The 21,396-nt window shown below is 39.9% G+C and overlaps 1 protein-coding gene across 5 annotated transcripts; it reads left to right on the top strand.

The window, feature by feature from the left end:
- The first annotated feature begins 9,458 nt into the window (after window positions 1-9,458).
- LOC133895459 (probable E3 ubiquitin-protein ligase XBOS35) lies at window positions 9,459-15,065 on the top strand. 5 transcript variants are annotated; one of them, XM_062335786.1, is made up of 12 exons: window positions 9,462-9,956; window positions 10,916-11,024; window positions 11,112-11,391; window positions 11,526-11,585; window positions 12,109-12,180; window positions 12,267-12,442; window positions 12,592-12,752; window positions 12,901-12,959; window positions 13,037-13,083; window positions 13,559-13,699; window positions 14,280-14,371; window positions 14,445-15,065. In XM_062335786.1, exons 3-12 carry the CDS (start codon window positions 11,197-11,199, stop codon window positions 14,891-14,893), a joined length of 1,452 nt encoding a protein of 483 aa, XP_062191770.1. In that variant the 5' UTR covers window positions 9,462-9,956; window positions 10,916-11,024; window positions 11,112-11,196; the 3' UTR covers window positions 14,894-15,065. The 5 variants fall into 5 exon arrangements, with proteins under 5 accessions (XP_062191772.1, XP_062191771.1, XP_062191770.1 ...); XM_062335788.1 differs by lacking the exon at window positions 10,916-11,024 and having other exon boundaries at window positions 9,459-9,956; window positions 13,559-13,637; window positions 14,445-14,584; XM_062335787.1 differs by lacking the exon at window positions 10,916-11,024 and having other exon boundaries at window positions 9,461-9,956; window positions 11,186-11,391.
- The last annotated feature ends 6,331 nt before the right edge of the window (window positions 15,066-21,396 follow it).

The following is a 21,396-nucleotide window of genomic DNA, read 5'->3' as shown; positions in this document are numbered from 1 at the left end:
TTCCTTATTTAGAGAGGAAATCTCGCATCCTATTATCCCTTTCCTTGATTGGCTGAAGATCGTTTCTTGATTATGTGACTAGTTTCCTTGTTTGGAGGGAAATCATGTATGATGTTATCCCTTTACTTGATTAGCTGAATATTTTTTCTGGTTATGTGGTTAGTTTCCTTATTTAGAAAGGAAATCTTGCAGGTTGTTATTTCTATGTACTCCATATATAGCACTGCTGCCAACAACTATTTTTCTGTTTCTTAATAGGTTTTTTCCTAATTTATAACATGTGTTTTCTAGCTTTTCTATTTTATAACGTGTGTTTTCCTGTTTTATAATGTGTCTATTTTCGGCTTTCTTATTTATAATATATGTTTTTCGGCTTTCCAATTTCTTAAAAGGTGTTTTCCTGTTTTTTAATAGACTATTTCCTGTTTCCCCCACTCGTAGGCTTGTTTGGTTACTCTGGCAGGGTCAGGTTGATCTGGACGCCAGCGTATGGAATAATATTTAACGTGCAGTTATATAATCCAGCTATATAATACACTAGATCCTCCTTGTCACCCAACTAGATATTAGAAAGATCGTTGTATTGGACTTATAAAGGAGACCACAAATACAATACCAACCTGTCACAGACTTGCTAAACATGTAAAATCAATCATTTTGTTATTTACTCTAGTAATCTTCCATTCAATTGAATCTAAGTCTAATAATACTATTTATAATTGCGTACAGGGCGCGCACACACAATATTGTAGGAAGAGTGTCCGACACCGTCCATATGCGAAGGATTTTAATATCCAAACCAACTTTCCAGTACATACAGAATATTCATGTCTTCAATTCCTACTAAATAACTAATTCTATACCACTGATGTTTCATATATTTTTTCAATGTAATAGACAGTATTAGGCAACAATTCATGTTGTTTCTATGTATGTACGTTCATGCATGAATTCACCAGAGACAATATGATCCAAGATGATACAAAGATTTGTAAATACATATTGATTCATACTTCTCAGTTTCTATATATGTTCAAGAATATATTTCTTCAATTCTTCTAATAACAGCTAATCAAGTTAAAAACAAGTAAACTCCTGCAATATCACATCAACGTAACTCAAGAATAACTCATTGGGTTCATCAATAATAAAGTCATAAGTGCAAAAGGTGAGTTTTATTAGCCAACATATAGAGCGAACCCTTCAATAAGCACTTGGGACTTGCCGAGTTCAACAGCTTCGGATAGCAAAGGAGCTTGAACTACTTATTGTTCTTGTAGATTTTTATTCCGAACTTGATATAAAATTATTGTGAATGACATATGAATTGTATATGCATATGTGATTTATGAATCAAATGTGTCTCGAGCTAGAAAGATCTATGATGAATTTGTGTATGTATATATGTTTGTGTATATGTGTTATTTTCTGAATATGTGATGTGTGTTTTTGTCAACAATAGCCAGATTTATTAGGAGGAGGAATTATCACTGCCGATTCAAGACATGAATCAGCAGTGATAATTGGTTTATTACATGAACCAGTAATAATAGTTGGATTATCACTGTCGGTATGTGCAATCAATCGGTAGCGAAACTTACTATCACTGTCAATTCCCGAGTTAGCAATGATTATCACTCGCTTAATCATTATCGGTTCAAAATCCGGTAGTAAAGAAATTTTTAAACTAGTATGTCAGAGGATGAACTCCTCAAGCGGGGATTCTGAGGGACCCCCTTTGAGATTCGGCCGGGGAGATGATTCTGAATCTACCTCGTACGTGAAATTAATACGAGTATATGTGAGGTGTATGCAGGGCGGATGATCGAATGCTAGTGGAGTAAATGCTCGAGGGATTTTTAGACAGGTTCGGGCCGCACGTAGCGTAATACCCTACTCCAGTGTGTATGCTATAAATGCTCTGGAAATGCCTTTCTCTGGGTCTCTCGTGTTACAAGGTTTTTTGTCTAAGTCTAGAGCTTCGGTTTTGGAGCGCCGATCTCTCTGAACTTCTGCTTGGCTTCGTCCTTCATGTATCCTGGTTCTGAGACTTGTTAACTGTCGAACTTGTTTTCACTTGTTCCTCTCCGAGGTGCACCCCCTTTTATATCCCGTCGGGGAGGCTTGGCGTGCCCAGAAAGGAATGCACGAGTCCCCATGAGCCATAAATGGAAAGCAACCATCATGGTGCTGCAGTTTGATATTACGGGGGGTTGAAAATGCGTCCCCGACCAGTCCTGTCATCATCATGCCACCTTTTAGCGGGTGCAGCAGGGGAGCCCACCGGGCAGCCACCGAGCAACCCCGCGTACCCGTCCGGTCAGAGCAGGCCTGACACAACAGGGTGGCAGGCAATATGCCTTGAGCCCAGCGACGATATCACCAAGCCGCGCCGGATGACGCGCGATGGGACCCGTCGCATTAAATATCTCCACACCTCTCTGCCAGGCGGTGGCAGGGACTGACAGCAGGCGTGGAGGGGAGTGGTTGGAAGTGATGGTCCCCGAGGAACTCGGGTACTCGGGGACCACTATTCATGGCTCCGAGCACCCCTATCAGAACTGAGTCTTCTCGAGCCTCGGGGAGGTAGTTCCTGAGGGATAATACCACGTGGTATTCTGTTGTCCTGACCTCGAAACTCAGAAACCCCTGATTTCCGTATCACCGACACAGTAGTAGTAATGATAGGTTTTATAGTAACGTACCTAATCATTGAATCTTCATTACAGCAGTTAGCCTATCCTGATGTTGATATGAGAAGGCAGAGCACACTAGAATTTACGTAACATATAGTACCGCCATCAATTTACTCTCTCGTAGTCACCAACTCTGGATCTTGCGTTACGAACGATGGAAGTACGATGCTTTTGAGGTTATTTAGAAAGTGGTCCTCCATTGATTGCTGCATGTTTGTTAGTAGTAATCGATACCCCTACATTCTCTGGTTACATGATACTACTATCTTATTGTACGGTAAGATGACATTTATAAATAAACCCGTTTAGTCTGTTTTCTTGTTACATGGCCGTTAATTGTATGTACCTTAGCTCAAGGCTAAAGTGGCTTATTTTTAGGACCCAGAACGAGTATTATATACTTTGAATATTGAAGACAAATTTATCTATAAGATATTAAAAAAAAAGTTGGTCAACCTGTATTCGAGGGAACAAGGACTAAGGAAGGGCAAAAACTGTTTTTTTCTCTAACCTTCTCTCTTCTCCCTCAGTTGGATAATACTATTGTAATGGTTGTGATGTCCTGTGAACAAAATCATGTTTTCGCAGTGTCCTGTAGCCAATATGGAATACAAAGGTGTCTCGCACTGACAAAGCCACATATGTCATGTTTCCCAATATTTAAAGTTCAAATGGTGCTTGAGTAAAAAAATGATCTCACCGACGAGATCAAGGTTTTGTTTATTTAACTAAGAATAATTTAATCTTGTGGTCCACATATGTTGGGGCTGGGTACCAAACCTGCAAAAGTAGGTTATGATGTTTGTCAAAAGGTGATTCATTCTGTGAGGGGATTCCCCAGCAACTTTTTTTCTTAACAGTGGTAAGGGATCTACCATGTTCTCTCATTGACCCTTGTGAGCTTTAATTTACGCGGTGATACATGTGCAGGAGAATGAACATGTGCAACAAGCTTTTTCTATAGTTTAAGGCTTAATGGAGGAATATATCACAGCACACACAGAGACAGAGAGAGTCTGAAATGAGACCTTTTTTCTTGTGACACTTATGGGTGGACCTTTGTGCCCTGATGAAAGAATTAAACAGTCAAGATTTAGTAGAAATGGAATCTATCCATGTCCCGCGGCGTATATTATAATGCCAGCAACCTAAACTCTATAACCCTATAGTGTATATTGAAAATTACCAGAAGTGTGGCTTCTAGCTTGTTTTCCTCGTTTTCATGTCTCATAGTTACCAGACTAATTTACCATACTCATTATACAGGTTAGATCCCGCTAGGTAGAGATCTGATTTTCCTAAAAATGTTTCGATTCGGAGTTCTTTTTAAAAGATTCCTCTAGTAAATTAGAATCATCTGTGAAAATTATTTGAATTTGATTTTCTTAAAAAGATTATGATGCCATAATTGACCACTTTGTTCTTGTGCTGTGCTGATATGCTATTTAATAAACCATGACATAAGTAACAAGCAAAATAGCAGCACAAAAACTTCATTCTAATCTTGCTTAGCTCTAGTGGACTCCATTCTAATCTTGTTTTTGCAGACATAGCAGAACATAAGCGCAAACTCTTATCTTCAGAGTTCAGGCTTGAGACTACAAAATCCTGTTAAATCCCAAAAAAACATTCTCACTGACCAAAACATCACCCAGGCACTTCCTGATTTACACAGATGATGCGAGGATAGATCGATCACCACGAATCATCACAAAAAACATTCAACGCCATCTAGATGCAACAGTTTGCAAGTTTAGCTACTACGCCTCAATATAGGATACAATTTGCAGGTAACCAAACACATGAATTTCACCGCCATGAGGAGGAATGCCTAGATACTTGCTCGGCTCGGTGCACCCATCACTCAACCAGCTCCATGAGCACCCTGGTCACCTCCATGGATGGCACTGTGCGCTGCTCGCCCGGCCACGAACAGTGTGGCAGCTGCGCCAGGGAAGACAGCAGCAGGTCCAGCTTGCGGAGGGGAATCCATTTGAGGGATAGCCGACCGACGGAAATGGCGGGATCACGGCCGGCGGCGGCCCACAGAGCTCCGAAAACAACGTGAAGTCGGCCAAGAACACAGGGAAGAATTGACCCAGGGTGCCTGGCAGAGTAGCTGGACGGTGGATCCGAGATCCGGCGGCTCGGGGCGGCGTCAGGACGATGGATCCGGGCGGCAGCTCCACCCACGGCCAGTTAGGCGGCAGCAGCGCGGGCTCTGGGGGAGGGCGAGGATCGGCGGCAGTAGCTCTGCCTGCGGCCGGGGGCATGTTCGGAACGAAGGAAGCGAACCGCCCGTGAAACTGGCCTGAGGCTGTTTCATGCCCGCGGTACAAGGGCTCGAATCGTTTCGCCCATTCGCAGTGTGTTTGGTTGCTTCATCTAGGTTTGGTAGAACTGTATTATATAAGTAAATTAAAATAAAATAGATTAAGTGAAGTTATAAATATTAAAAAGAAGAATGTTTATTTAGTTATGTTGTATAAGTGGATGTAATGAGCTGATTTTTATTTGGTTGATTAAATATAATATCTTATGAGTAAATGAAAGAGTTAAGATTGTGATTGATTACTTGTATAAAAATAATTTTGTGATATTAATAAATTGACCCATCTGTATGAGTCGATGCAATACCTACATCCATCGGTAGCTTACTCCTCAGCCAGGATAAGGACGTATTTCTGCATATGCTCATGTAAACAGGAACAATATATACAGACAACTAAACACATTTCTTCCTGAGATTATACATGTCTGTTCATATAGAGTAAAAAAATTCAAATAACCAAATATACCTTAATAAAATCGCTCTAACTAAAACACCGTTTTGTAGCGTTCCACGATAATACAGCCAGAAACCGAAATGTTTTGGTCATCCACCCTTAAAATACATCGAGTGTGCATACAAAACATAACCATGTACATATCTTAGCAGTTAACAACATCCTACATTTTATGATGGATCTTAAGATTATTCTAGTGTAGATCAAAGGATCCATTTATATGCTTTCTTCTCTGACGGAGTATAAAAAAAATTTAGTGGGGTGCATGTCTTCCTAGATGCAACAACTCTCAATTCCTTAGTCCACTACTTTAGCTAATGTACATTCAATGGTTCAAAGCCACTAATATAGATTTTGAGTTGTTACTTGGTTAGAATAGGGTATATATTGTGAAAATATTGTTTGCTAAAGGATAGCTTTCAGTTATGGTTCTATTTATTTTATGAACATATTTTAAATAAGTTGGAGCATCCTTTTACAAAACACATAATAATTTTAGTTTTAGAACAAGAATGGATTTTTGTTATGTTGATTTCACTATATCATAAAAAATATATTTCTTTTTTTGTTGAGGCTCTAAATCTGGTTTAGCAAAATCTTATTTAACCACATCAAACGTGAGTGTATTTAGTGGTCGATAATTTAATTGCAAGAGCACATCGATTTATGTGGCTACTGCTGGAGTACCTCACATCTCATCTATCCATCTTTAAAAAAGTACAGCTACCAATGACTCGTGAGGACGGTGCTGCCACCAACACCAAAATGGCTACAACTTCTCCTCCGGTTCCCCTTTGTTCTTCCTTCCCAAGTCCTAGGTGCAACTAAAATCCCCATTTACTGTTTGGAAATTGAGCTGAAATTTTAACTATTTTACTAGTATGCAAGTGATTTTACTTGAAAATCGAATGTTTTTGTGTTGGGAGCTTTTTCACTCAATTTGGAAGTTCGGTATGTTAGCTTTGCAAGATTTTATTATCCAAATAAAGATTCGGTACATATATGGAAGTTTGAGTTGGGAAATTGGCATGCAAGTGGAGCTTGTGGACGCACACGAAATAGACGTCCTCACGATGTTGAAGCGACGGTCGTGGGAATCAGGATCACAGAAAAAGGTTTCTCTTATTGAAAGATCAAATCGTTGGACCATCGCGCATCCATCGAAACTATGGTTGCCTGCCAAGCAACGGAACATAACTAGAAAACTTATGATTAATTCGGAATCACAAGCTTCGAACACTTCTTTATATGGTTCCACCTGATTTAGGTTCAGCAAAGATTGAAATCAAAATAGTTATCTCACACTGTTTCTTTTTCAACTTCTGGAACCAATAATTAAACCCAATTTGTAGTACAAAATCGTATATTTAGTGCTGTGTATTAACTCAAGATCCGCATACAAGGATCTGTCTCAATGAAGATCTCCTTCAACACTACAATATTAAGCTTCCGTTTAATACAGTTTTAGATCTGAGATCTATATTGGATCTGAAGTTTATATAATAAAATAAAATAATTTAAATATTTATTTTAAAAAAAAATAGAAATCAAATACTCAATAAAATACTACCAATCCATTCACAGTTTTAAATCTTAAATTTTATGAAGCTAGATATGGCCAACTCTAGAAAAATAGATGATCTAATCCATACCAAACAATCCTAAAATAGCCACCTCCAATAAATGACCAACAGATCCATAACAAGACTACTGCTCTATCTAGCATTGCGATGAGCAGGATGGGGCCTGCCACAGGGGACGAATGGACAACCCTGCAAGAACCGGTTCCCTGCATAGCTTTCTCCATCATGCAGGCAGGCATGCCTTCCTTGTGGGGTTGGATCACCGCTTGTTTCTTCTTGGCTGCAATAATTTATGTTGCCTATTTTTTTTTAAAAAAAAAGTGGCAGCATTGTGATGGTGCCAATAGAATATAAGGGGGGAAAACAAAGAAACATCTCTCCATGCCCCCTTGCACAACAAAAGGAAGAGAACAATGCATGATATGAAAAGGATGTCTAATTGAAAAATGAGAGGTGTAGAAAGGTTCATTTGCTTGTTGAGCTCACCAAGTGACAATTTTTCTGCAGCGTTGCTTACTTAATTTTTTTTAGATAATGGCTTACTGAAAAATGGGGTACGATTGCCTTAGAAAAGGTCTTTAGGTTGTTAAACTTAATAAGTTGTCATTTTCTGCAGTTGCCATAATTTTGGGCCATGTGTCGTCAGCACTTAATCTGGCTGTAGTTTTCCTCCTTGGTCTTTTTTCATATAAAACTAGTCTATGAGAACATGTATGCAGAGTTGATGAATGGTTAATCTTACTGGCCCATGAACAATAGATAATTATATTAGTTTTAGAATAATAAGAAAAATCTAATGTATTACTAACAAAGGTAAGACCATACTTGTATTTTTTTTTTTTTTTTTTGCGAGGAACATCATTGTAATTTGATGAAACAAACATGAAAAGGAAAGTAATATGTAGCTATCTAGCAAAACTCCATGAGGCTAAAATATATCCAACATCATTGAAGATAACGTAGTTACATTTTTTGTTAGTAAACAAGCATTTATTCCGGCCATTGTAAACATTACTATTCTGTGAATGAAAACGTAGCTACATTTAACAATGTGATGTGCACTATGTCATGTCAACTCACATCAATGTGTAATACATTTTTCATAGAGCTGCTAAATATATAGTTAGCAAATAGAAAGTCAGCTCATATTTGTTAAACCAGCTAGAATTAATTTTGGAGTCGATCACGGTCAACACCTTCTTCGTTAAGCAATGAAACTTGTATAACAGAATAACTTGGCAGGTAGTATAAATAAACTCCGTTGGGAGTTTTGCCTATAGACACTACAGTAAAAACTTCAGTGCAAGTTTGGTGCACATATTCCATCTACTTCAACAAGTGTGATGCTCATGGGCTCGCTGGTTGGATCACCATTCCGTCAAGGCACATATGATGTGTTGGGGTCATCATTCGGTGGTGATGACCAGCTATGCGAAGGGCCTTCCATCTGTTGTGGTTGGCACAGATATTGTGCTAGTTGTATCAAATTGGTCATTTGTCTTAGTTTGATAGTGCGGTTAGTCGGGTGCGACTTTGTGAAGGAGTTATGGTTTGACCGAATGGCAATGAAAGATTTTAGCTATAGATGCTTGGAGCAGCTTTAGTTTTCTACGTTCTTCTCCTTTTATTTGCGGGTGACATTTTATTTTCAAGCGAGACCCTCCAAATTCGTGGTAAAAAAAGGCAGTGAAATATGCAACTAGCAAACTTTTAATTTTCTTAGAGTGTAGAATGGTTACGAGCTGAAAGTCTTGTTTCGATATTCAGTTTTGCTTATTGCATATTGAGTTTCAATTCTTCCTTCTTTGTTTTTTTTCTTTCATAGTGACTATGTGTATCCGCTTAGTGTAAAGACCGAAATATTATTTTATTTTAAAATAAAGATTCCCCCATTAAGAAAACACCCATTATAGGATGGCATACAAGGTTCGTTAAGGAAATTACGGGTACCATTATCCAGTTTTTTTCTCCTCTGCCTATGTCAAGAAAGATGTTCGTGTGTTTGAGATGCACCATTTAATTAGGGATAAGCACGGTTGAACTTGATTAACCTCTCTTCAAATGTTGCACCCCTCGCCCGTACGCTGAGCCGGACAAATGGACAATCAATCGAGGAGTATGCTACTATTTTAAAATAGATGGCGTTCTAGAAAAGTAAATTTCAGTTTGCAAATAAACGCCATTTTGATTTTTTTTTTCAGGCTATACTTTTCGCCAGATGACCTTATTAACTGTTTATCAGTACATAAACCAGAGTACTATAGTTCTTTATCATGCGTGAGAGTTAAAACAACAAGTAATTCAGGCCGAAGGAAATAGTATAATTACTGTCACTGTCAGGCAACTAGTAACAGAAAACAGCGGGACAAGAAACTGTCAGGCCAGGCCTCCGACACCACCAAAACCTGAGCAGAGAACAATCGCCATTCGCTACGCACCAACCCGTTCCGCTCCGCGCCGCGCCTCCGCCCCCGCTGCAGCAAGCTACAAGAAACTGAGAAAAACCGCGGGGGCAGCAGCAAGCCCCGTGTGTTGAACTCCCTTCCCAGCCATCATCTCCTCGTGCTCTCCACTGCACGCGCCCCTTGTCCTGTCCCCCCTCCCCACCTTGTTCTTCCCATCCCCCCATCCCAGCCCATCCAGTCCAGTCTCGGCACGAGGCACCGCCAGACAGCGCCGTCCCGGCCCCTGACAGGGACAGCTGGAACGCGCTGAGCCATCTGCCGTCTGCGATCTCTGATCCTGCACGCGGTGGGTTCTTCGGTTCTTCCTCCGCCGCCCTGTCCCTGAGCTGGTGTTTCTTGATGAGTTGGCGCCGGCAAGAAGGAGGAGGGGCTTCGATTTCCTCGGCGCCGGCTGCCTGAAGATCCTTTTTTTCCCTGGTGGCCGAGGTGAGGCGTGTGCTTCCGTTTCTTGATTTTGGTTACTCGTGCGGGGCCATTTCATCGCCAAGAGATCTGATCTTTATTTGATAGAAATTTAATGGTAATGCCTTCGTAGTTTCGTGATGAATGGTTGTCAAGACTTTGATTCTTTAATCCGGGCTCGTTGTCTCTTGGTTAGTTGCTGAAATGCTCCTTTTTTTTTTCTCCTCCCTCACTCCAATGTCAAAAGGGGATGTTTGTATTGATGCGCTCAGGTTCATATTCCCCTTGCTGTTCTTGCTTTTTCCTCACCTATACATAGCCAATCTGCGAGCACAATGCCGGTGCTGGTTGGTGTGCCATTCCTCCTTGGAGCAATGGGGCCGTCCTCCTGAAACGAACGGGAGAGACAGCGACCCGTCTCTGTTGCTGTTTCCACCATTACTGCGTATCTGCCGCCGTCTGACAACATCACCTTGCGCTCTGCAGTCTGCAGAAAAGTCGGAAACTTATAATTGCAGTAAAACTAGATGGGTAGCTAATAGCTAACTCAGCTAATGCTGCTGCTTACCATTTCTTGGACCATTTAGGGGAAGCATGGTGTCTTCAGTTCTATTCCCGTTTTTTGACCCAATTTGGGGCAGTTTGTTTCCTCAAGAAAGGTGGCATCTTGTAATATTTGTTCCATGCGGATGGATTGCCCAAGTTGCCTGAGTACTAGTATATTCGTGGATCAATTGAGGTTATCGTCTCTGTTCAGATTCTCTGTTTATCGAATCAATTTGGGTAGTTTCTTGCAGAAAGAGGCCAACTGTGCTGCCATTTGTGCCCCTTTTTTTTTGGCAATACCATTTGTGCCCATTGGCTTCTTGTAGGTGTGGCATAGCGATCTATTTACTCATTTATTGTCCCCTTACTGTGAATCCTTTGCTAGCTGCTCGCAGAAACGCCTGGTCTGTGACTCCATTTCGTCCCTGCTTATGTAGGATTCTGGTGTTTATTGTCAAGTGGACATGTGGCATATTTTCCCCTTTTCTTGAATGGTTTATTGTGGAGTGTCCAAGTGGCTTATTTCCCCAACCATATCAATTTAAGGCAATATACAACCTGCTAACGCCGCTCTCTATTCTGGTGCCCGCCTCAGTACACCTTGGCTTGAAGAATTCTGTGATTCTTTTGTAGGGTGCCGAATCAGCGATGCCCAGTATTTGGTGAGTCTCTGCAAGAAGTATTGCTAGAATTTTGTGTTTTGATAGGTAGAGGCACCATGGGGCTCTTAGGCATGATGGGTGACTCGTTCGGTTGTTCGGCTACTGGCGAGCGACTCGTCTCCGCCGCAAGGGATGGAGACATCCAGGAGGCTAGGGCTCTCTTGGAGCTCAACCCCCGCCTTTCACGGTACTCGACATTCGGTATCCGGAACTCACCGCTCCATTACTCGGCAGCAAAGGGCCACCATGAGGTGAACCATTGATTTCTCTGTACAATTGTTTCCTGATCTATGTACAATAATTCCAGTTGCATTTGTTGATTCATTTGATAGTATATATGAGTTGTTATTGTTTGACAAACAACTATTGCATCGCTTCATGATAGATCGTCTCCCTCCTAATCGAATCTGGCGTCAATATCAACCTTAGGAATTGTAGAGGGCAGGTAAACTATTTTCTTTCTCACCCTTTATATCAATGATGTTGATAATTGTTCTCCCGTCTTCCTTTTGAATATTTAATCAGCAGTGAAGGATACTTTCCATTCAGTACTTTATTAGGAAATAGATTTAACCAATTGATTACTCCATAAGTAGTTTATGTAACAATATTATTGAAACTACTTGGCACTTGCAGATTTTATAGTCCTGTGCATGTCTCATATCTGAGGTTGCCTGTTGTTTAGAGAATGGGAATTAGTATCTCATGGAGAGGAACAATAAGTTATATTGCCTCGTTTTTCTTGATTGAGTTCTACTGTATGATATATCAACATAGTCTGGATGTTGGTTATGAAGGGCTCTGTAGATAAAGATTGGTTGCAGGAAATCTTGCATGACAATGGCCCTGATAGAGATAGATTCTATGGATTATTCTTCAATGAGTATCACCTGATTATTTTCTTTTCTTCCCAGTTGTGTTGTAAGATTCTGTAGTTTTTGTGCTAAATCTGAACACTACCTGCGCAGACTGCTCTAATGCAAGCTTGTCTATATGGTCATTGGAAAGTTGTACAGATTCTAGTTCTTTTTAAAGCCAATGTAAGTGGACATTAACTAATTTATTCTTGGGTCAAGCTACTCTGAAATATATTTTGATGCAAGTGATTTGTATCTTAAATTTTTAGATTCACAGAAAAGATTGTTTTAGTGGCACAACAGCTATTCATTTTGCCGCCCTGAAAGGTCATACTCGGTGCATTCGGCTTCTTGTGGCTGATTACGTGCCTAGCTTGCCGGAGTTTTGGAATATTATGCGTGGAAAGTCCACGGATGAAACAAAAAAGGACGTCTTTGATGTGGTGTATGTTCAACTCTGACGTTCATCTATGTTGGCATCTTCCCGTCACTAATAAATTTGCATCATTTCTCGTTGTGCTCTCAGGACATTCATTTATGTGGACATCTTCTCGTTACTAATAAATTTGCATAATTTCTTCATGTGCTCTCCAGAGCTCTCCGGAGACTAATCAATGGAAAGTCAGATGGTGGCGTCACCCCGCTTCACTTGGCAGCCCTACATGGGCATGCTGAGAGTATGCAATTGCTGTTAGACCTTGGAGCTTCTGTCTCTGAGGTCACTGTCAATGATGGTTCAACTATTGATCTCATTGGTAAGAATCAAACAGAAAAGGCAAATATTTAACGTGACTAAAGTTGTTATGGAACTTGGCCATTGGTTCGACATGAAATTGTAGAGGACAAGTGGAATTTTTCTTTTTTTCCCTATTATGATCATTGATTAACTATACCTTCATGCAGGTTCAGGGAGCACACCCCTCCATTACGCGGCATGTGGTGGAAGTGCTGTATGTTGCCAAGTATGCTTGCTACCTTTTTCTTTTCATGAGAATTCAAGCAATTGGCCAACTCCAATTTACTGATTTCTGCTAAACAGCTTCTCATTGCAGCAGGAGCGAACATGGGAGCTGAAAACACTAACGGGTATGCACTGGCTGTTCGATCATAAATATTTGTTTCTAAACCAAACTAATCCAAGTTATCTCATAAAAAAGTTTACGTTATAATTGTTACAATAAGTTATTATTTTCTTTGTTCATCAGAAATGATGCTATCAAGAAATCAGATTTCTTTACTTATTCACTTGCATAATTTACACAGCTATTTTAGTATCTATGTTATTGATGCTAAATGCTATTAGTGTTGAATCTTGTCTTCCTTAGTAAGCCATCTTTCCTTTGTGTTTTACTCAAAATTATGAAACTAGTTGGTGGCATTTTGAGTTTATATTATCTCTGATGTATGCTGGCCTTCACTTATACCCTGCATCAAACTTTTAACTTTTGTTGTCCAATTAAGGAAGAGGGATGGGGCTGGGGCATGTTAATCCCTTATTTGAAAAAGAGTTTCCTGTTACTTGTTTGGATTGCTTACTGTGTACAATGCTATTTGCATGAAGGCTGACTCCATTGATGGTGGCTCGTTCATGGCACAAAAACAGTGTTGAAGGTATCCTAAGCAAACAGCCAGAAGGCCGAGTACGCATTCTTCCTTCACCTTACCTGTGTCTCCCACTGATGAGCATTGTCAAAATTGCTCGGTGAGTCCAAATACCAGACAAAATATGTAGATTTTCATATAGCATTGTGGAGTGTCAAATCGCATATCATAATAAAATGATACCTGTCTAAAATTGACCAAACATATGTACTCAAGTGTACTATCTCAAACCTTTACTTAATCCACTACAAGAGGTGAGTGTTGCCATGTTTTACAGTAGTATTTGCCTTTTGCCATTAGGAACTAAAACTAGTTCTCCTGCATCTGAGGCATTGCACTTAGTGTTACCTAGACACTCGTGTCCAAATTTATTTGCCGAATCGGACACCCGAATTTGAGTTGGATTCCGACACCCATGTCAGATTCCGAGTTGTATTTCGCGTGTCTAAATTTTCTTTGCCAAATCGGACACCCGAGTCCGAGTTGGATTCCGACACCCGTGTCCATATCCAGGTAACACTGATTGCACTACACTAGTGCAGATTGTTGAAGGATCGGAAACTCCTTTGCCGTGTGTGTCCATTTTCAATTCTCGAAGTTCACAGAAAACAGATAGAGTTATGTCATGTTTTTCCTCTTATGCACCATTACAAATTCAACCCTTTGTTGATCTTTTACAGGGAATGTGGATGGAGAAAAACTTCTGCCTCATCTACTTGTCATGATCCATGCGTCATATGTTTGGAGGTGGAATGTACGGTAGCTGCAGAAGGTACTGACAAAATAACTCTCATTATGAATTGTGCAACCCTTCAAATATCATTGATAAGTGTACGTTTTAATAGGTTGTGGCCATGAGTTCTGCACCAAATGTGCACTCTATTTGTGCTCCACCACTAGCAGCTCAACATCCATCCACGGTGTGCCTGGCTCCATATCTTGCCCTTTGTGCAGGCACACCATTGTCTCATTCATGAAACTCACCAGTACTTCCCCAATAAAGGAGCTTCCGTGGACTAGCACATCATTAGCTCTATGTGCGGCGGGTGCAAACACTGGTTCCAATTATACCAGCTCTATGCATCAACGGTCTGACATGCGTCGTTTGCGCTCCTCCTCAGTTCAGCTGGGATGTGCTTCTTTCAGATCCATCAGCTCTGGGAAATTGTCGTCAATAAAGTTGAATTGCATAGGAGCTGATGAGGCGATGCCTTGCCTCGTTAACTGTCTCAGGCCAGATGTGCAGCGATCATCTTCGTACAGGGAAAGAATTAGGAGATACTCAGAGTTCTGATAGCATCCCTCTGTTGGTTTCGTGCCTCCCTTTCTGCGAGTTTTGGGTGTTTGGCAGTTCAAACTTGTTCAGTGTCTGTTTATGTTTCTCTTTGCTTCTTGTACCTGTAGCTTGCTCCGTTGCTTGTCATGTAACATGTATGCAATCCTCTTGGTGAAGATCTGTTTGTGTACATGTCTACTGTTCATTACTCATCTTTGAAGTACATACTCATCTCCGTTTAGCAAAAACTGGCAAGCTCATGGACCCCTATAAAAACATTTGGAAGCCTTTAAGGATACGTCACTTTATAGTTTTTTTAAGGAAAGTTTTATTAACTCATCGTTACATCAAGTTGATTACATAATAATGCAAATAGCTAAACAAAAACAAATACAAAACACCAAGAAAAGGTGGAACAGTTTTCCATGGTTATTATACTTAAGTCTAAGATGTGCAGTCTAATTGCAATTCAAACCCGATAAAAAGCTTCGTAGTGACTCCAAATGAGTGCATGCCGAAGACACTTGCTCGCATTATTCCCATCGTTGTAGCACAGATCACGTATAGAGTCAATATGTACATATAAAAAAAACTACAAAGGAGAAAATGTTTTCTTCTAGTTAAAGATAATTTCATTTCGGTATAGCCATATGGATCAACAAAAAGTGCCCGTCGTCACTAGTATTGTAGCTTTATAAGTTTTTACTAAGACCTAAAGTCAATGCCCAAACATATTCACTACACTTCACAGTTGGTAAATATTTGATGTCACCTGGATTATGAACCATGTGAAACGGGTGAAGCGGCAATCAAAGAAGAGGTGTTTAATTGTCTCCGGTTTGTGACAAGCAACACTTATGATCACTAAACCATTGTCTTTTACTTAAGTTATCATTTATTAGTAGCACTCCTTTTTTATGTACCAAAGGAAGATTTTTATCTTTAATGGTATTTTTAGTTTCCATATTTGACTGTTTTGGATTATATCGCCCCCTTGCACCAGCTCCCTATAAAGAGAGTTAATTGAAAACTTTTCAGATTAGTTTAAGTTCCATCTGAACTCATCTCGTCCTTGGGACAATGTGATGGTGCTAAAGCGTGGACATTTCATTCCATTCTACCAATTTTGGGCCGGTTAAGTCCCGCCTGAAGGATAAGTTCATGGGGAATGACTCCATAACTTTAGCAACTGAATCTAGTTTGTTGCTCACAATGTTATATAGGTTTGGATATTGGTCATTTAGGGGTAAATTTCCTAGCTAAATATCCTTCCAAAATATAATTTCCGAACCATTCTTTAAGATGAAGGATTCATAACGGAATGGGATGCTTTTGACTTCATTAGTCCCGCCCAGATGTGAGGGTCACCTAGTTTTCCATCAACTTGTGAAAGTGTTTTTGATCCTATATATTTATTGCGAATCAGTTTTTGCTAGATTCCATCTTCGTTCAGTAATTTGTATAGCCATTTACATAGGAGTGCGATATTTTGAATATCTAGGTCTTGAATCTCTATGCTGCCCATGTCTTTTGGTTTACATAGAACTTTCCATTTCGCCAAGCGGTACCTTTTATGAATGTCGCTTTGCCAGTAGAATCAGGATCTGAAATAGTCAAAGTCTTTTTAGTAACTTATGAGGAATTTTGACGAATGACATCATATATGCAGGAAGGCTGCTAAGAACCGAGTTAACAAGGACCAATCTGCCTCCCGCAGTTAAATATTTGGGCTTCCAGTTACTCAGCCTTTTTTCAATGCGTTCATCCACTCCTTTCCAATCTGAATTTCTCAATTTCCGATAATGAACCGGGATTCCAAGGTAGCACAAGGGTAAGTCACCCTTATCACAACTGAAGATGTCTACATATTGATCAGCTTTGTCTTGTGCCATACCAAAATAGACCATTTCACTTTTATGAAAGTTAATTTTTAGGTCTGAAAGTTACTCAAAAGCACAGAGCAAAAGTTTCATGTTCTTGGCCTTTTCCTCGTCATCATCCATGAACAAGATAGTGCTGTCCGCATATTGGAGTATTGGTATTTCATTGTCTACTGGATGTGGTACAACTCCATCGATTTGGCTGGTATTTTTAGCCCTCTCAATCATTACTGCTAACATATTGACAACAATGTTAAACAGAATTGAAGAGAGCGAATCTCCCTGATGTAGACCTTTTTTTGTTTGAAAGAACCTACCAATTTCATCATTAACTTTTATTGTTATGCTTCCTCTGGTAACAAAGCTTTCAACCCATGCACACCATTTTGGCGAGAAGCCTTTCATCCACAGGGTTTGTAGCAGGAATATCCATTTAACTTTGTCGTAGACCTTTTCAAAGTCAATTTTAAGTATTATCCCATTCACATTTTTTTCGATGGAACTCGTGTATTGTCTCATGAAGGATTACCACCTCTTCTAGTATGTTTATCCCCTACATAAAAGCCGTTTGTGTGGGTCTTAATATACGGTCAGCACCAATGTTTATGCGGTTCGTGACCACCTTAGTAAATATTTTAAAGTTGACATTTAGCAAACAAATCAATCTGTACTATTGAATGCGACAAACTTCTTTTGTTTTTGGTAGTAGCATAATTACTCCAAAGTTAAGGCTATATATCGAGAGATTCCCATAATGCAATTCATGGAATATTTTCGTCGGGTCATCCTTGATGATATCCCAGAATGTCTGGTATAACTCTACCGAAAAGTCATCTGGACCCGGAGCTTTATTAGCCTCCATTTAGAGTATCGTGTCATGAACTTTTTCAGTAAATGGGATTGTAAGGATGTTATTTTCAGCGTCTATCACCTGAGTAATATCATTTTTCCATGACTCTACCATGAATAAATGACTATCCACAGGTGGTCAAAATAACTCCTTGTAGTATTTAGTTATGCATGAGTTTAACTGAGGTTGACCCTCGATAATTCCTTCATCTTGATCAAGATTGTAGATACATTGTTTTCTATGTTTGCCATTAGTTATTATTTGGAAATAACGTGTATTGTTGTCTCCTTGGAGGACATTATTGACTTTGGTGTGCTGGTACCATTTAATACCTTCTTCACATAGAAGTTTAATCAACTTTTTGTTTGCTTCAATTTTTATGGTTATCTCATTTTGTGTTAGATAATGAATTTCTGCCTTCTTGTCTAGTTCATCAATTATCGCTAGGAGCTCTTTCTTATGTTGCTTGTATGTCCCACTGGTGTGCACTACCAACCTTTTAGGTACCGCCTTAGTGAGCTTAATTTATTTTTCCACCTTTGTGTTGAGTTACGTCCCCCTAACTATTGGTTCCATAACTCCTTGACCTGGTCTGCAAACCCATCATGAGCTAGCCAACCTAGCTCGAACTTGAAAGGTCTTTCACCTCTAGATAGGGTCAAGTCTCTAGTATCTAACAAGGTTGACATTGAAGTCCGCTCTAGGCCCTGAACAGATACCCATGGGTATTTTAATTCCCACTCTGTAGACGTTAGGATCCTATCAAGCTTCTCAAATGTGGGATTAACAAGGTTATTTGACCATGTATATCTTCTCCCTAACAGTTCAATCTCTTTTAGGTCCAAGTTGTCAATGACTGCGTTGAACAAGAAAGGCCACCGATTCGAGAACCTATCATTTTTTTTCTCCTAACTAAACCTTAAGATGTTGAAATCCCCACTGATCAATATCAGATATGGATTATCATGGCATTGGTTAACCAGTTCTTCAAGGAAGTTGGGTTTTTGTTCCGCTTGGGCAGGACCATATACTTCTATAAGCGTCCGTATGAACGCATCTGCTTTGTTTCGGAGATGGCATTTCACAAAAAAATCTCCATCCGAAATTTCAATGATTTCCAAAGTGGATGAGTTTATCCCAAGTAGATGCCACCCAATCTTCCTCGTGGAGGGTGGCAACCAAACTAGATCCAAGCCGCCAGATAAGCGACTCACTAGCCCAGCTTCTGCCTCTTTTTTCCTGCTTTCTAATTGGGTGATAAAGTCTAAAGAATGGTTGCTAGCACTTCCACTGATGAATCGGAATTTAGCCAACTCACTGAGACCTCTGCTATTCCAAAATATACCTTTCATTTTACACTTGTCGTTTTTTTGAATTTTTGGTTCTAACTACATGACTGGACGGACGACATTTTTTCTTGATGGAGTTTGATTTGGATTTAAGAGGTGTAGCTTTTAGGTCGCATATTAAGCTTCCTAACTCCACCTCATCCGTATCTACCTTCATGGTGTTTTCCACCAAACGAGATAAAAGAGGACCATCTCACACAGTCTCCATCTCATCTTCACTTGATTCCAGATTATCCACGACTGATTCAAATATATTGGATTGTCTTGAATTTTTAGGTTGGACCTTCACCCTATCAAGAACCATGCGGTTAAGTGTTTTAACAGAAAAATCAATCTGTTTATCATTGTTTCCCAGAGATATAACCATAGCGCTGATTTTAGAAGATGTAGTGCATTTGTGAAAAGTCTATATAAATAATTTTGACAATTTCAGAACGAATCTGGCAACATTTTAGTTTGTCCATTTAAGGATGAAGAGAATGAAGCTGATTTACTATCTACAATGTACATCATGATGAGTGATGACAATCGATGTTCTCAGATCTATAAAAAGACACTTAAATAGGGAGGCACGCACACTTAAATAGGGAGGCACACGTTACCTACAGCTAACAAATATAGCATATTACACCATGCATTTTAAGTACCAGCTGCCACTCAGACGCTGTGAAGTTTGGAGATCCAGGATAGATTTCTTGAACTTGTTTCGTCCTGGTTCAACCGTTCAAATTGATCACGCAGGGGCAAAAGAATTTTTTCCTAAAAACTATTAATGGGTTTGTTGGCTAGGTTGGTCGAGTTGCACCCAGCCCACAAAGGATCAATCCTTGATGCCTGCAAAATAGCCCTCAATAACATTTTCTCTACGCATTCCATTTGCTACATGTACAAAATTAAGAAAAATTAACATTCTTTGAAAACATAATGCACTGAACAGCTTGTTTTGCTTTTTTAGTTGTCTTCAGCGAGTGCGAGTTCAGACTAAAAATATCAAAATATACAATGTCTGCTGGTTATTCCAACGATACATGACAAAGCGTATAGGGAACTCCACTTGAGCGTCGATCTCTAGTTTGTGGGATATTGCTAAATTTATTTTCTGATCCTACCATTACTGTACTGTCATGCACGCATTCAAATGAAGGATTAGAGAATCATCATATTTTTTCGCCGTCTGAAATGCTAAAAAGCAATGGAATGGAATCGGTGTACATGCACACTATATATCATTTTGTGTGGACTGGTGGCATGCATGTTGATGTGCTTGGTTCCTTTCTTCTTCCTCTCAGTTGATGTTGATGAATGAAGAGGTGGAAACAGAACTCATGAAGAAACGTTAGAAGCACATGAATAGATCGAGGGCGAAAAGTGCATGATCCTGCTGGTTTACAGCCATCCCCCAACATAAATGGCGTAGCAGCCTGGGTCTAGACTCTAGAGACACCACATTGTCTTTCTCCTTTGCTGTATTGATTCGTTAAGTACCGCCATGCTGTTCATTTCTAAATTCTGCTGCGACGGTTACGCTAAGAAAGACCTATGTGATTGCGATGAGATATTGGAGTAAAACAAGCGAATATTGAGGCCTCGCGCTGCACAGCCGGTAGGAAATTGGGAGCATTTTCCTCGTATCTTATTAAACTACAAACTATTGGTGTAATCATACGTAAAAGCTTATATTCGGAAAGTACAGTTAATATCTCACATAATCTGAAATTCAAACTAAATCGTTTTAAAAAATAGCCCACTACACTAGTATGTCTACATTTTTTTTTCGATAATGGAAACTTTTATTGAACTCAGTTAAATACATCAAGATGATACAATCGAGCTGAGAACACTCTCGGCCTCTGCATAACTAAGATGCACACAGCCAAAAGAGGAAAAAAGAAAACATCATGAAAGTTTATCATAAAAGGAGACAAGAGTTGCTAAAGTGCGTCAATTCTCCGACTAGACCGCCACCCAAACTCCTGGGTAAAAAACTCCCTGACCACCTGCTCCAACTGTTGACACGTCTGTGCAACCATATCCCGAGAAGCTGGCCTCTGTAAGATGACCCAGGTACGGAGCCAGTGAGTACATTGGTAGATAACTTGCAAAGGAGAATTAATATTTCTCTTATCAAACACCATATCATTCCTGCATAACCATAACGACCATCAAGTAGCAGCCGCCCCCAGCAGGACTTGTGATTTCAAGTCTTTTCTAATACCCCATAGCCAAATACCGAACATGTGAGATACACTACAAGGTCGGGAAAGTCCTGAAGCCACTTGTATGATAGACCACACAGCACGGGCAAGCCGACATTCAAAAAACAGATGTTTGATTGTCTCCTCTTTGTGACAGAAGCAACACTTCGTACTGCCTTGCCAATTACGCTTAGCCAGATTATCCTTCGTCAGCACTACGCCTTGGCGTAAGTACCAAAGGAAGATC

This window comes from Phragmites australis, chromosome 16 (assembly GCF_958298935.1).
Source record: "Phragmites australis chromosome 16, lpPhrAust1.1, whole genome shotgun sequence".
NCBI classification, from domain to species: domain Eukaryota; kingdom Viridiplantae; phylum Streptophyta; class Magnoliopsida; order Poales; family Poaceae; genus Phragmites; species Phragmites australis.
This window is presented reverse-complemented; position numbering and strand designations above follow the sequence as displayed.

Excerpts from the sequence above, each read along its gene's own strand:
- LOC133895459 (XM_062335787.1), top strand. The coding sequence starts at position 11,197 with ATGGGGCTCTTAGGCATGATGGGTGACTCGTTCGGTTGTTCGGCTACT. Across the intron at positions 11,392-11,525 it reads CAGCAAAGGGCCACCATGAG|ATCGTCTCCCTCCTAATCGA; the intron begins GTGAACCATTGA and ends GCTTCATGATAG. Across the intron at positions 12,181-12,266 it reads TAGTTCTTTTTAAAGCCAAT|ATTCACAGAAAAGATTGTTT; the intron begins GTAAGTGGACAT and ends TTAAATTTTTAG.